At 37.2% G+C, this 17,072-nt stretch overlaps 1 protein-coding gene across 3 annotated transcripts in view; it reads right to left on the reverse strand.

Moving 5' to 3' along the window:
• Positions 1–17,072, reverse strand: part of HS2ST1 (heparan sulfate 2-O-sulfotransferase 1) — a 66,125-nt gene that overhangs the window by 30,288 nt on the left and 18,765 nt on the right. Inside the window, exon 2 of one of the 3 annotated variants that reach the window (XM_015870191.2) lies at positions 7,007–7,072. The exons of the other annotated variants lie outside the window; for them this stretch is intronic. Within the exon in view, the coding sequence (XP_015725677.1) occupies positions 7,007–7,072 (66 nt within the window). The remainder of the gene's footprint in view (positions 1–7,006; positions 7,073–17,072) is intronic. 3 annotated transcript variants of the gene reach the window in all.

Genomic DNA, 17,072 nt, shown 5'->3' on the forward strand with positions numbered 1-17,072 from the left:
AGATACCACACTCTGATTTCAAAGTAGCTGCTCAGCTGCTCTGCTGCCATCCTTCATGAGATGCCCCTTCTCAGTACCCGTCTGGAAAAGGCCATTGCATGTTTGTTTGCAATGCTCTTCCCAGCAGCGAATGAATTTAAGGGCTACTCAGAGCCCTGGAAAGTTCACCGCAGGGAGCTGATAATTTGTTTCATAAGGAACCTGGAATACCAAAACAGTTCCATCTCCAAACAAGATCTCTGTTACACACTCTCATATTCTCACTACACAACTTCAGTTGCTATACACACATCATAAAGCAGTCACACTCTGTAAAATCAAACCCAGTAACTGTCTTTACAAGTCTGGTCATTAAACTCGTGGTTTACTACCGCAGTATCTGCTCCTAGCAAAGGCGAAGGCAGAAGTTATGAGCTTTTGTTTGGCTTTCCTAAAATGCCATCTGTCAAGAGCAGTATTTGCCAGCTCCTTGGAACTGTATGGAGCTGCTTGAATGTGGCAGAGAATGAGAAGCCCCACTCCGCACCAGGGAAGAGAACAGGCCTTACTCCACATCTCAGAAAGTACACATGACAGAGACAAGGCAGAACAATGTGGGACACTGAGAACAAATGCACTTTTCCAACAGCCATGTCAAAATACAGCAAAATCCACCTACCAGGACTGAGGAATTATTCTTCCTTTGACCCTCCTATCATTTTTGCTTTGTCTGGGTAGAACACTAGAATGAAATACCTGTCAAGGTGTTTCCCTTAGAACCAGGCAGCTTTGACAAGTATCAGACTAAAAAGGTTTGGGATGACGAAAGCCAGATCATTATTTGTTTTGCATAAGGAGAATTAAGGCAAAAATTGAAATTTTCTTGCTAAATCCACAGGCTCTAATTACAAAAACCCACAAAACTGAGGTCGTCATATATGGATAAATATCAACAAGAGAAAGTAACTTATCTTTGCCTTGTTACTATCCACTATTAACTCCTCTCTTGTCCTGCAGTCAGCCTACACTTGCACTCACAGGTATGCTGGTTTGTGCAAGCACACCTCCGAATAAAAGGTACAGCCTAAGGCTCCATGTTCCAACACTGATAGCAGATGTCACTGATCTTAGTGAGAAGCTGATGGAAAACAGGGGGTCCTACCTGTGAGAACGACCAGGGACAGAGCTTCTTCAAACTGTCTGCTTAGGATTTTTATCACAATTAAGAAAAAAGTTGGACACCTATGTGAAATGATACCTGATTCCAGTCACTTCAGAACCACACTGAAATATCAGAGCAGGTCCAGAACCACTACAGGCACAATTACTGCTAACAAAACTGCTTCCTTCAGGCTCTAAGAAAAGTCTTCACAGGATGTTTTTAAGCACTTGTTTTTAAGCACTCCGGTTCCACAGATGGAGTGGCACCAAACTAGAAATTAAGAATTATCTCTCCATGAACAGCTAAAAATAGAAAGCGATCATCTAAATTAAACGGGTTGAGAAAGATTAGGGAAAGTTCAGCTAAGATTTATGCCTTATGGAGAGGAAGCAATAGGAATGAGTTATAAAATATCAATCCATAAAACATTCTAAAAGAACATTTAACATGGAGCTTTTAGAAGGGATAGTTAATATCAGTTTTCACAATGACAGCAACTTGTATTTTAAACTAGCTGTTAAATTTGTGTTAGATATGTGCACATACTAAAATTAAATTTAAGTCCTGCCCTTTTCCAAATGCTAAGAACAAGTGCTTGATTAACATTATGGAAATGCATTCGTATTTTGATCATGACCAAGCAAAATGTGCTCATTAGGATGCAAACACAATATGCTGAGAAAGTGTCAGTCCAGTTCATTTGCCAGTTATTCATTAGGAGCCAGGGACTACATTAACACTATTAAATTTCTGCAGCAATAAAGGCATATATATCGGAAGCTTAATGCAGGATGAAACAATGAGAACTCACACATTTTAAGGCCAGCTTAAATATACCGCTACATGAAGTTTCACATCTTGAGATGGTCTGATTTACATTTCATGAAACAGTCTATTAGAAAGAATTCTTTGTCTCTTTCCCAGGAGCGCAATTAGTTTAGTAGAGTTTGTAGAACACCTGAAAAAGTGCTGCATATTTACAATTTTTAGACAATAAACACTGAAACTACTGCTGCCACAGTACTCTGGTGTCTATACAGCACATGAAAACAGAAATCAAAACCAGTGAATAAACTTAGGCAACACAAACAGTGCACTTTTTGACTTTAAAATGCATATTAAAAGAAGAGAAGGAAATGCCAGTCACAGAATAGGTATTCCAGGGTAACAGAAACATGAATACAGTTTAGTTTGAAGCTTTTTCCTGTCATCATCTTCATAGTTGTCTCCAGATCAGCCATTTACCACATCCCATGAATCGACACACAGGATTTAAAAGCAGTTCCATGACGATGGCATCAAGTTTTCATGTTTCTCAGAGCCTCAAGGCTCAGAACCAGTTCCTACCGATTCCATGGCCAAGAGATAAGCTGGGCTCCTTGCAAACTGAATTCTCATCTCAGTTTCTGATAACTGGTGCTAAATATCTGATTGCCCAGCTCCGTTTCTGAAGATTTCTCTCCAGATGTACAATGACTTTTTTTCAGTCTCTGGAGCACAACAAAGGGCTGGGAATGCTGAAACAGAGCTGCTTTCTCCTCCCCAGAATCTTCTTTTCCTTCACTGCCAATGAGAGAGAAACAACACAGCACAGAAAAATTACCAAACTTAGAAATGAGTGCAGCTCCATGAAATCAGCATTGGCCAGAAAGTTAAAATTTCTGGCAAGCAGAGTGTTTTTAAATGTTGAACGGGAACAGTTTCACAGAAATAGTGACAAAAAATAACAGCTGATGACAGGAAAATTTCATTGTGTTTATTTGTAGCTATTCACTTCCAAACTGGTGAACTCTGAAAATAAAGGACATTCCGTACAAGAGGATTTTATTAAAGAGGGGAAAAAGGAAATATCCCTTAGAACCACCAGACTAGTAGGCGATGGTCTTTAATTCAACCACATCCAGAGCATTTTAATGCAGGGTTCTGTTTTCTTGTACTGCAAGAATTTTTGTGAGGAAACCTGCCACACTGGCCATGAACTCTACATGCCTCCAGAGCAAGCCTCCGAGATGCTTTTGAGAAAGATGATTCTTCCCATTTTTAATAAACAAAGAAGCAATGCATGCAGAAAGAAGCCATTAGCATGCACAACCAACAGAATCTGAAGCTAACCTGCATAAATCCCTGAGCTCAGACTTCAATCATGGTATCAGTTTGACTTGTAGTAGTTCTCCCTAGCCCTTACTGACCCAAAAGTGCAGTTGATATTTCAAAAAGGGCCTCCTGAAATCCCACACAAATTAGTTTCTAAGGAGAAAAAGCTCAGCTGCATTACAGAATGAACATTTTGTCTTCTACTACTTCCCAGAAGTATTTTCTCAGATAGTACTGATGCTGCACTATCACCTTATGCCTTATTATGTTATTAACACAGCACTCCAACATGCATAAAATTACCTGTTTGGGTACTTGCCACTGAAGCAGCTACATTAAAAAGACACATTGCGCTATGTCTTAATCTTGCATACTGCAGACAATTTAGACAGCAGAGATGAAGCTGAGACTCAATGCAGATAATTCAATTATGTCACTGCATGAAGAGCAATATCTCATCAGCATCAGTTAAGTTGCTGATGTCTACTGTCATTCTCAGTGGACATCACAACTACCTGGAAAAAAACAAATCACCAAGTTTACCTTTCCCTACTCATTTCTCTGATACGCTCCATATTTACCCAAATGATCCACTTGTGCAAGAAAAAAAAAAACGAGAAATCCAAAACAGGTGGACAACAGTTCAGTTCCTGAAGGGTCACATCTGACAAGAAGCAACATTGCCAAAACCAATTACAGTTTTATAGTTAAGTTTAACTATACTAATTAGCTCTTGAGACAAAAAGGATAGCTGGTATTCAAAAAGATTAACAAGGGAGCAAGGTGCCTGCGTCTGCAGAAAGGGACAAAAGGATTGCCACTTTAGTGTGTTAGTGGAGGGTTAGAAGGAAAAAAAGGCAATCAAATTCAGCACCTCTGTCAAGAAAAAGGTTTACAGCATTCAACTAGATTTTAAATTCCAGTTGCTAAACTTATCTTATCTGGACATCTTGTATTTCTCCCTGAGAATAAGGCCCATATCAGTGATATGGCGCTGCACTGAAACTGGATGTTCACAAATCGATTATTTGAGAATATGGTATTTTTGTTTCACCAACACGGATTCCATGCGGACAATCAAAATACCTGATTAAAAAAACCAAATCTGTGTCTGTACATACACAACCTTTGAGAGCTTTGATGTACTTTTCCGAGTGACCTTTGAGACTTGCAAGCTTGACACATGTTGCTCTAACAAGGTCTGGTACCATCTGATGCTGCTGCTCTCTATCAGTAATGATTTAGTAGAGTTGTCAAGCTGTCTGAAAGCCAAAGTGAAGGAATTTCTGGCAGATTCATTCAAAGTGCATGTTGCCCCATTCTCCCCCTCCCCATGCCCCTACACTAAAAGTAATCATTTAATGATCATTTGTTTTTAAAGGCATTCATTAAGGAATGCATGACTAACAGGTTTGTATATATGTAAAAAGTGCTTCTTTCTCTCTGATAATAATTGTGGACACTATATTTATTTAGCTTGTTAAGAGTATGCCTTATTTTCCTAAAATTAAGCCTCTGTTAAGAGGAAGTCAGGCCAGTCTCACAAAGGAGAATGTCAGCAGCGTTAGCCTCCAAAACATTTGCAGCAGTCCATAAGAACCTGGCTATACTGCTCAGTTTTCCCTGTTGATGAGGTACCCTCATCACAGTATGATTGCTGACCTTTAGATTCACCTCATTACTACTTAGTTTTTTTCATTTTGATAATGTTAAAACTGATCTTAAAATAGTTAAGTCAACTTTTTGTACTTCTGGAGATGAAATCAATTCCTTGCAGTGTCCGTGTCTGATATCTGTCTGTTTCACCACATACACATTGTGATTTTTTTCTTGGAGGCATTAAATAGACTTGCTTTACACAGTAAGCATTAGCCTCATTTAAAAAACCTTCACAGAATTAAAAAGTAAACTAAGCACTTTAATGAAGAATTTAAAACATATCTAATGCTGACCACAGTTTATCATGAATCAGGAGGTTCAGTTTGCTGGCTAAAATAAGAAACCATTAATTCATAACCTAGTCTACCCAGTGAATTACATAATGATATCATTAACTAATCAGTTTTAGAAAATGAAATCATAGAGTGAAAGGTTCTGGAAACAGATGCTGCCTTTCAAACCACCCGTTTAATCATTCCAGGTACTCCAAAGTCCAGTGACGTAGCTTAGGAAGCAACTCATCATTCTACATGTTCACACATCCCACCATGGCTGCAAAGCCCAAAGAGATGGAGGGCTCTTACTGCTCTGTAAAACCATTTACTGCTCTAACTTAATAACCTAAATCAGTGTTTGAAACCATATGCCCTAAAGTGATTTCCTTCTTAATACCTTGCTATTTAGAGGAATGCAGAAGCATATGACAGCTTCCTAGATTTTCAGGTTTTCCTGCAAAGCCGTTAAGAAGTATTTCCAAACAGTAATCAATAGTCCCGGAGCAGATCCAATCAATACAATCACAAACCATAATGTAATTGAGAATTACATTACCTATAACTGGCAGACTGCACATAACTACCCATTTATTAAAACAAACGTAACCTTGCTATAATGGCTGTCAAGCAGCACATTGCCTCTGTCCATGTAAATAAACTCAGTCAACTTCTAAATATTATACAGACGTTATTTACATGAACACTCTTTTATTAGGGATTTGATGGCATTTATAATGCACAATACCAACAAACCAACACAAATAATAGCTGGAAATGCTGCCATAAATGGTACTGAATTTCCCTGTCAGCAAGCAGCGGCAGAGCTGGTAATGTCAATGTAAAAAACCAGGCCTTAATTCACCACTATTCTCATGAGAAAATACTGTTACGAGCAGCTTGCTGTGCATTTCAGAGTAATGGAAGGTACCCTAAGGAAAACAGCCAGCAGTTTAGTGCAGCCCTATTGATGCACTACAGAGCCTGTCAATGTATTCTGAAATTTCATTACAATTTATAGTAAAGCAACAGTTCTCTCTCCTCATCTCATTTGGTGCCAGAAGGATAGCCACCTAATTTAACTTTAAATACTTAATAGAGTTTTGGAGTATAAAGATTTCAGTGTACTAAGTAAGACTGCAGAGTTCTTATTAACCTCTTCTTCCTTGACATGAATGGAAACAAGGATAAATATTTCCTTTCATACCCTGATACATTTTAAAAAGCCTATTTTTAAATAATATTTTCCTTGCCAAATCAATGGGAAATGTGTCAGCAAAAAAAAAGCTGACATCCCAACACTAAAATCGAAAGGAATTTTATATTATCAAGTTAAGGAAAGAAAAAACAAAGTTGCAGGAAGCAGAGGTATCAGGCTGCTGGCATTTTTGCAGGAGATAATAAGAATGCCTGTTTCATAGTTGTGTTCCAACCCAAGCCTCCAACAGGCCGCACCCTACCAGAGATCTCCTCTTCACCATTTCAATACAACACTATCAATAACCATAAATTGTAGTTGTTTCTCCCTTCCTTTCAATTATGTTGTGGCTTTTTTTTTTTTTTTTCCACTCCCAGAGATCAATGATTTCTGTAGTCTTTCTTGTGTTGTAATACAAATCTCTAGTATATGCATTCCTGCATTACAAGCCAGGGTAGGGGGAGTTCAAAACATTTTCCGTGGAGCTTAGGCTTCAGAAGGAAGGCAAAGAACTATTCTCATCAATACTAAGTGCACATGGTGTGAGTAGAAGATGAGCATAATCCAGTTAGTCTGGAACTAGGATGCCCAGCACTCTGGTAGATGGAAACACAGCGGTCCAAATGGCTGCACAGGACTTACCACTGCCAGGTAACATTTGATGGGTACGGCCTTCCTCATGTAAAAGGAGAATCTCTCCAAAAGTTGCTGAAATGACAAAGTACTTAGGTTTTGGGTTTGCATCAGGGTTTTGTTTTTGTGTTTCTAAAGACAAAATATTTCTCACAAGTTCTGAACAGCACAGGTATATTGTGAAGGAACAATCCATTAAATTTGCCTAAGGCCTGTTTTGATTGTTTAGTTACAGTGAATTATTTTACTGAGCATATGAAAAACATTCTCTTCTAAAATGAAAAAAAATTGCAATAAGTCTTGAGTCTGTATTAAACACTTTTACTACCCAAATGAGAGTGATGCAGTGTGAACCAAATCCATTGGCTATTCTGCTTGTTTCTAAAACATCTATAAGTAACTTTAATGCAAAACAAGAAATAAACGTTGATAAACAGAAGATGGAAGAACGATAGCAGATCAGAGCTAAGCAACAAGTACAATACAATAATGTTTTAGGAATGCCAAAAAAATGAATTGGGGTTCCAAGGAGTCAAGGAATTACGCTAAGACAACATCCTTAGCAGTCTGTGCTAGAAGAATGTTCTGTGACTAAGATTTTATTTTCACATCAAGTCCATATCAAGAACAGTCCATAAATCTATTAAATCATGAAGCAGTTTTATTTAATTATGAATAAATGCAGACATTATTTACATTGTGCTATTTCCAGAATTTTCCTATTTTTATTCTTGTAACTGAATGTTGAATGACATTCTTTGCTACTGTTACACAAAAGAAGATAAACTGAATAGCATTTGATTGTAAGTACTGCAGAAAACCCAAGCTCTTTCAGTAAGGCATGCATTAGAACTTCTTTGGGATCACTAGCACCAGAAATGAATAACAAAATACATTTACTATCCAGATGAACATACAGCACTCAGCAACATGTTTTTACAGGTCAATAGGTTTTATACAGAGCTAGTGCTAAGAAATATTTCTAAAGTACCTTTGCAAATACGCTTGTCCAAATCTATATGTCCAACGGCACAAGCAAGCTGTCAGGCCTTAAATAAAGCAGACTATTTGGTATGCTACTTCTTTATTTGTTCAGACATCATTTAAACTGTTGCATTCCCTTACGTGCATAACCTGAAATATCTTTATAAATATAGCACTTTAAAAGCAAGCAGCATGCAAAGTATCAACAGGTAAGTGGGGTGCTTTCTTGCTTTTTATGGATTCATAGATATCACGAAGATTTAAAGCCTGAAAGAAGACTAAGGTTTGGTTTGAGGGTCTTTTTTTGGTGAGAGTGGGTATCAAGTGTGCATAAAAAAACCCTGAATATCATTTTCAACAGCTGCAAATTCAATATAAAATCTCTATAGTCTTCTACTTCTATTGCTGTCATAGCTGAAGCACTATCTATTAAGGAGTACAGAACCTCAGATATTTTCAGAGGCTTAAAAATAGTAGAATTTTTATAATAACTGCAAGAGACCATGGGGAAAAAAACAAAAAACAAAACAAAACAAAAAAAACCAAAAAACAAAAAACACTAAACTGAAAACAAAAATAAGGAATATCTGTTCTTAGTTGAAGAAGGTGAGATGGACCTCAATAAGCAAGGATAAAAACATTACTAATCCACACAGCGTGGTCAACAGATCAGGTCTTGGTAACAGCAAGACTCTCAGGCCCTCAAGAAAAACAGAAAGGTATTAAGTGAACAGGATGCTACTTAATCCTACAAATTCTGTGTAATTATTAAATCTGTTCAAAGTGGATGAGATATGATGAGAACATATAGTCAGTCTTCAGGTTTATAAAGTGTCAGATACTCAAATACTAAGCAATTGCAAGAGTAAACTTAAACAGTGCAAAATACACAGCATTAGGCTAGCAAGCCCAATTACAAGCAGCTCCACTTGGAAATGCTGATTAGAGTAAAATGTCAGGCATAAAGCACATAAAGAAAATGTATGCTATAGTAATCAAGTCTAAAGATGACAAAGATGGATGCCTGCAGTTCTGTTCAAATCCTCAAAGAAAAGCCGCAAGCTGCAATCACTTGGCCAGCTGGAAACAAATATATTTTCCTGGTTACCCAGGCTATCCAAAGAACAAGCAGTAAATCTCTTGCTACTCAGACTGCAGTTCACCTTCACAACTTATGCCTTTCAAATCAAATTGCATTTGCCAATCCAGCCAATTTCTTAAACTGCTGCACCTCCTGCCAAGAAGTATCATTGTCTTTAGTGAAGCTGAAACACATGCCAGCTAGCCTTCTGGTTCTGCCTTTTTTAGGCACTGGAAAGACAAAGAACGTTTGATAAATGATGGACTAAGTATTAATGCAGCATCTCTACTGACCTCCCAAGCAACAGTTACCATGACAGATACAGTTATCCACGATAAAATGGAGAAATATACTTGTTCATCATCTTCCTGCTACCCTACTGTGAGATCATCTTCTTCACAATTTCCTGTTCTTATTTCTGGTAGCACCAGCAGAAGCCAGCTTCCCTCTATGAATGTCTTCTGAGAAATAAACAGGAACAAAACAAGGCCAATGCTCTCCACTGCTCCCTTCTGTCCTCATACCTCCCACTATCAGTCTTGCTACCTGGTGAAAGAAGTCCTTGATTCAGTTTATTTCTATGTCATATAAAGAGATTACACAGAACCTGGAATAAGCAGGAACAAGGAGTTGGATATGCTTAAGTCAGCACTGCTGCCAAAACCAATGTATGTCAAAGTACATCACCAAGACTTCTAGAACACTGAGGAATGAATTAATAATGTCTGGACTCTAGACTGTCTATCAGAAAAGCAACATTCCTCTGAAAACTTGTTCACTGTCAATATAATATGAAAGCCAACTTACAAGAAACCCGAAAACAGAACATAACAGTTAAGACGCTTAAAACAGATAGTAAAAGAAACAAGATCTATGTTTCAGGTTCCCTGTTAACACGATCAAGCTTTTAAAGACAAGCCTTACTAAAAACTAACAACTATTTCATGACATGATCAACTTGCGTTTTAATGGAAAAGTAAGCAAATTTAAGCCTCGTATTCCAAGATGCTTGTAACAGCACTTCCTAACATCAGAAATTCTAAAACAGTAACAGACAGCAAAAGCAATTTTGCAAGCTATATTCACTTATTCAGAAGGGAAAGAAGTTCTACTCGTTTCAGAAAGGGAGGAAAACCTCAGACAGCACACTGACCAACAATGTGCCCCAGGAGTTTAATTCTTTCTTGAGCTTAGATCTCTGTGTGTAAGTGAGATAAACATCTAATCCTGTCTTATCTGATGATACTGATAATAACTCAGTTTCCCATTCAAGAAGATAATTCATCACAAGTTTTTCTACTCATTTTGCAGGACTAGTCACATTTAAAATTATTCATTACCATGAATCGTTGGTTCCCCAAACATTCATTTTTACTTATTTTGAAGGTGTGATTTTCTGAATTCTTTTATGACTCACATCTTGTCCATTAAAGAAGAGTCCTTAACAACTCAAACATGTGCTCAGTCATCTATATGAATGCACCATATAACAGGTGTAGAATAATGCTGACTGTAAAAGCCAGTACCACTTTGTCCATCACCACCAAAGCAGGGCTTGATGTTTGGTGTGCTTGTAGAAAAAACAAGCAACACCATTTGTTTGCTGACATAAATATTGCTTATGTCAACTAGAAGCCATAATTTGCATACATAAAAATAGTGCCATGTACTTGCCTATTCTTATACCTGTAGAGCAGCACCCATTAGCTCACTGGAGTTAAAAGGATTCTGGACTTGAGAAATCATGGAATAAATCCTGTCTAATTAAGGAAATAACTGAGTTACATTTTTATACAACAGTAATATTTAAGCAAGCACTTATAAGTACAGAAATAAGTCCTTAGAGTTGTTTCTCTCAAGTCATAGACAGATACTCACCCTAAAAAAATCTATACCTTACACTTCTTGACTTCTAATGACTTCCTTTCCCCAGACAAAAAAAAGAAATCATGTTTGAGGACTACACAAGCTCTCCTCCAAAACAACTCTGGGCAAGATCAAGTGAGCTTACTCATATCAAAGTAGTGTAGGAAGCATGCACACAACCCAGATCCAGAGGAGCTTGGTCCCAAGCATCAGCCCCCCACATTAGCTCCTAAGACTGTTTTGTTTCAGACTAAATGTCCTGGCTGGAAGCCTCAGTACTGATAAAGATAAAAGCTTGAAAGTTTGCTAGAATATGTAAGGGAACTGCAGGTAACGCATGCCCTTGCTTAAAGAAGAAAGCATCTTTTAAGCCTTGCACATTACTTTGGATATCTGTTGACTGTATTTAGCCACCACCTTTCTCAGGGCTTTTACTGATTCAGAGCTACAAAGCTGCCTTCTGATTTACTCCATATTCCTGCAGATTTCATACTCTACTTGTCAGTGAGAAACTCTACAATGAATCTGCTGATATATACAAAGAAACACTGAAAATTTAAAATAGCAAGACAGAAGTAAACAACATCCAGTTAATTTACATGCAAACAGGATGTGTGAGTACAACATACCTACACAGTAATTCCTACTGCTTCCTCGCTCTGCCCATTCCCATCATTTTACCACAGTGAAATAGGAAAACACTTTCATGACAAGGTTCTGGCACTTGACTATATCCCTGTGTCAGTAACTACAGTTACAATATATGTCCTGTCCGATGCAAAGAGCACACAACTTCTCAAACTCAATATGGTGTGTATGATGAACATTATACTCAGTGATACTCCACATGTTACCACTGACACATAACACGGATAAACAAGAAACAAGATGTTTCTTACTATTTCTAAAGTTAAAAATGCTACCCAAAAATTACAGAACGAATCACAGCAAGGCAAGAGACTGTTTCAAGTAAACTCCTGTTTACTAAATTGCATCGTGGAAGAAAATATAATCAGTGAATTGATTATGCAATTATGATATGATTATGTTGCGTTTTCCCTCTTGGTACAATTTGGTAAATGCATGTTTATGCAAATGCTAAGCAGTATTCCACAGGTAATGCAACTTACACTTTGTTATTTACTCATACATCTTTACTGGCAGCATCGCCAAAGAACAAGAGTTGTGAGTGCACACTTAATATATTAACAGATTATTTCAAACATATAAGAACGGGAAGAACGGACAAACCCTCCAGACTGTTACTATTACATGTTGGCAACTTTGTGCTTGCTTTAAGTGTATTGTATATACACTTTTTGACATTAACTCAAGAGCCAGAATTATAAATTGGAAGTGAAGGAATTATTTATATACACACTTATTTAAACTACTAAGAAGTTTACTAAATTGTTCCTGTTAAGTATGACTAGTCTACAAGGCAGACTTACATGCCTATACTCTTCACCACTTCCCTTCTAAAACCCCAGACATGTAAAGTCCTAAGACAGAAACAAAGAAAGATGCAAGTGATGGATATCAGATCTTCATATGACCCAGACCCTTACTAGAAACTCATCATTGCATTAAATATTTCAGTGTTCAACCCCAGCTGAAAGAGGCCCCAGGCTAATCTTGCTAAGAACAAATTGCTATTTAAAGTCAGTGTTAGATCAAATAGATATGAGGTATTTCAAATGTGTCATACACACTACTGAATTAAAAAATACAACTGGCAATCTTACACCGAATACAAAAGACAAAAATGAAAAAGTTAACTTACCTCTGTAGGAAGAATTCTACTTAGTTTAAAAAAAAAAAAAGATTATGTTTTTTTGTTTGTTTTGCCAGCTTGTATTGGCATGTAGCAATTGATATTAAAAATAAATTACTAAAGGCAGATTTTAAATGATTAACATACAGTTGACTTGCTTTAGAATCACAGAACAGTTTGGGTTGGAAGGGTCTTCAAATCATCTGGCTCCAACTCTGGGAAGTAGAAACATAGCTTGATTCTAATCAATTTATTGTGACTTCATTAATACAAGAAGGATATGGATTTTGAATTGCAAATCTATTCTCAATGTGCTTCGTAACACCCTAAATGTCTGTGTGAAAGGTTTCTCACCCATCTTCAGTTACATCCTCCCCCACGCAAGAAACCATTCTTTGGTAGATGCCTTCAAGGCACTGTAATTGAACACTTACTTTCTTAACCAGTTGTATTTATTTAATTAAACAAACAAACAGATATGAAAGCCTTAGAGGTGCAAAAGGAAGTGAGATACATAGAGGAAAAAAAATATGTCAGGGGAGAAAATGTGTTTATGCCAAAATAGCAGTTCCTTAAGAACAAACCTCAAAAAAATGCCACAAGTCCAATGCTTCAGGGACACAAGGTTCAACTCAATATATTAATTCATCTGGGCTTTCAATACTCAAATACCACACTAACAGCACTGTCAATGATAATTAACTAGTCTCTCAGTACCCTCCTCACTTGTGAACTAAGCTGGGTGACATAGGATTTGTCTCCTGCTAATCAATATTTAACCATTTTAACAAAGACACTCAAACTCTGTTTAAAGATTACTTTCAAAGGAAGTATATCAATTATATATACATTGTTCAAACAGAACAAAGGATCACAAGCTATCCTTAAAAGACATTTCCATCTACAAACTGAAGCCTGAAAAATCAGTCATGAAAGTCCATTTTGAAATCTAGCAAAACATAATGATTTCTTTTTTTGTCCGTTAAACAGAAATGACAGAAAAACTGATGGTCTTCTACAGAGGTATGTGCAAGCTCTGTCAAGGTTCTGCAAACTCTGCATTGCTCAGAAAACACAGTTTTGCTGCGATGTGATCTAACACGTGTAGAAACTGAGGAAGGTCACCTCAACTTGATGTAAAACAAGCAAGCAAAAAAAAAAAAAAACCAAAAACAAAAAACCACAAAAAAGACAAAAGTTGTAACATACTCAGTTACCTCAAGTAATAACTAAAACTTTAACCATAGAACCATTTGTCAGGAAATACAGCTCAATTTCTAAGTTCCGCCTCCCATCCCCCTCCAAATCAATGTGACTTAAAAAAGCAAACTTAAAATTTCTATTGCAGTCTTCATCCATATCATACTGAAACAAGAGGGTGCTCCCACTGAAGAATGGACAAAGCAGCATTTTCCGCGAGACTCCAAATGAGCAGGGAATAGTCTGTTGGCAGGCATTTGCTAATATCTTCTTGCTTTTCCAGTTATTTATTAATAGGGTTTTATTCTCATTTTGCAAATTAATTTTGTGAATTTCTGACTGCAGAATCTAACCAGACGCTTCACATGCCCATGCTCTGTGAAGCCTCTCTGCCCTCATTCCTCAGTAATTCAAGTAATTTGTGATAAAAATTGCCTGAACGTACTTGAGCTTCTCACCAAGCATCCAGTCTGAAGCCCAAGTACACAAACTGTGCTGAACTCTCCATATCAAAATAGGCCAATGGGGTTATTGAAGTTAAATTACGATTTAAGAGTTTTCATGAAGAGTTGCTTCTTAATTTGGGAAAAAGATACACTTTAAAAAATCACTTCATTACTTATTCCCTTTTTCTACTCTAGTAATATTTTTTTTCCTACCAAAAATGACATGTCTAGATTACCCACTTTATAATTTTATTCTAAAGATGTTTAGATGAGACTGGAGATTAGCAAAAAAAAAAAAAAGAACAACAACAAAAAAACCAACTTGAAATATCTGCATCAGTTGAATAAAATAAAGCTTCTCTGCTGGGCAGCCTGCATGAAGGAAAATGACTTGCAGATGGATTTGGTTAATCCACCCTTGATATCTCTGAGTACTCAAAAAAGCATAAAGAGTAAATACTCTTATAAAATTTTTGTTCCAGTGTCAGTCTAAAATCTACATTAAACTGGAGTTGAGTGTAATAAATACACGATTACAACCTTAGAATTACACAGAACTGGCCATATGTAGCACACTGGTTTATTCACTTCAACATTTTGGGTGGCCATGGCCAAGATTCACTCTTCCCATTTTGTGATAATACGAACAGGGAGCATCAGTTCAGAAGGAAGAAAATATAAATTTCATGACTTCATTGGCATTACAATAATTCAGATTAGCAAAATCTGCAGATCAAAGCTTTCATCATCCCACATCCATAAGACTAAAGACGGAAATGCTCTTATTTTCCATTTAAATCTCCTCTTTGCCAAGGTGCTTTTACTTCATAGTTTGATATCGCCATCTGCAATGTCACACATACCAATTAGTTATCTTAAAAACACTCTACTACCACCAGTACGCTTTGCAGGGAGTAAATGGAAACAAGTGACACTCCAAGCTACAAGTGGATGCAGACATAAATAGCACCTCCCTGGGGATCTATACACAGACCCTAAAGCAACCTAAGAATCAGACTCCCAGACTCTGAACTTTAGAAGTGCACATCTCCTGCCTTTATGAAAAGAACTCTTTGCTCAGCTACAGTTGTCATGGAAACAGCAACTTTGATTTTTAGATCTTTGGTGTATGTGATATTTCAGCCATATGTTGCAAGCATTCAAGTTCTCTACATATTTCTCCTTCCCTTACAGGGAAGCAAGAGACAGTGATTCCAATATTCAGGTAAATGCATGCAGTGTACTTATCAGTGTGGAGAAATATGTTTGCAATCCACAATAATCACAAATTTCAGCTACTCTGAGCATTTTTGATTGTCAGATTTATTTCCTTTCTCTCTATCAAGCAGTTCCTACTTGTGTGACTAAACTGCACTCAAATAATTAAGCCTATTTTTCTGATGAAAGCTTATGAGATAGGCTAACTCTTGCTTCTTGATAGATCAAATTGCTTGTTGTCTATTACTACTATGGCACTGATGCCAGAGTAGTTCCAGCAATGACAAAGGTACAGCTGGGCAGCAGACAAGCTCCTGGTCAGTCTGCACACAACAATTTGGGAGGCACAGCACATCCATTCCTGGATGGGCAGCATCCCAGTGCCACAGCAAACAGACACACATCTTCTAAAAATACCCCCAACATCCAGCAGCATATAAGAGTGAGCTGCAGCACTCATTGCAGGAAAAAAAAAAAAAAAAAAAAAAAGCATAGACAGCAAATACCTCTTAGCTTTTAAGCAATGAAATATAATAGTACAGCTACTAATATATTTGGTCAAACAACCACAGTTGCTTACATTTCCCATTTTCAGTTTTAAGAAAATGAACAGAACTATTAGAACTGTTCCTTCATCACACAAAATCTGGGTAGGCAACCAGAGAGACATGGAGCACCCAGAATTCAACACCTCAGCATGCTCAACACAACACCAACCTCAGTCTGAGCAAAGAGCGTTGCAAGAGTATTCCTTCATAATAGGAAAATCACTCTGGAACAAGTTGGCAATCATGTCCTCTGCCACAACCAACCTCCTCACTTTAACAACATAAATACCAACCAATCTGAAAGGTTTCCATCCAAAGAAACAATTAATTTAGAAAAGACAAACAGTCAGTATAGGTAAGATCCTTTGCAACAGTTGGTATGAAAATGATTGCAGATAGCTCACAGCTTCCTTGATTGAACCGAAATCTCACCATCATATGTATATAACCTTTAAGAGATGTCCTTGTTCTATTTTGTGCATTTTCATTGAAGAAGCTCTTTCTAATTAAAACTACATAAATAAACCATACCCAGAGGACTTTGATCTTTTGAACTTAAATGCTATTAGGAAGCATTCATCATAATCCTAAATGAAAGCTTTCTCGCTCCAGATTTCTTCCTCCCCACTCTGGGGGATAAGTAAGCAAATGGATCAATCAGTGCTGAAGAAAGAGACTGAACAGCAATTCACTTTGCCTCAGAACAAGTTCTACAATTCAAAATAGATAGCTTCCTCCTATTTAAATATAAATGCAGTGTAAAGCAGCTGCTACAATGAATGACATGTTCTCAATACAGTAGTTTCACAAAGGTTTTCAACCTGTAATGTGTGACAGTAGCAGCAACAGAACAGAAATATGAGCTTCCAACCACTGTATTCCAGCTTAAGCAGAAGCAGACATCAGAACACAGGCAGGGAAGAAACTGTTGCTCTCCTCTCGAAACAAGGTGATGAAA

Source organism: Coturnix japonica, chromosome 8, assembly GCF_001577835.2.
Source record: "Coturnix japonica isolate 7356 chromosome 8, Coturnix japonica 2.1, whole genome shotgun sequence".
Lineage (NCBI taxonomy): Eukaryota > Metazoa > Chordata > Aves > Galliformes > Phasianidae > Coturnix > Coturnix japonica.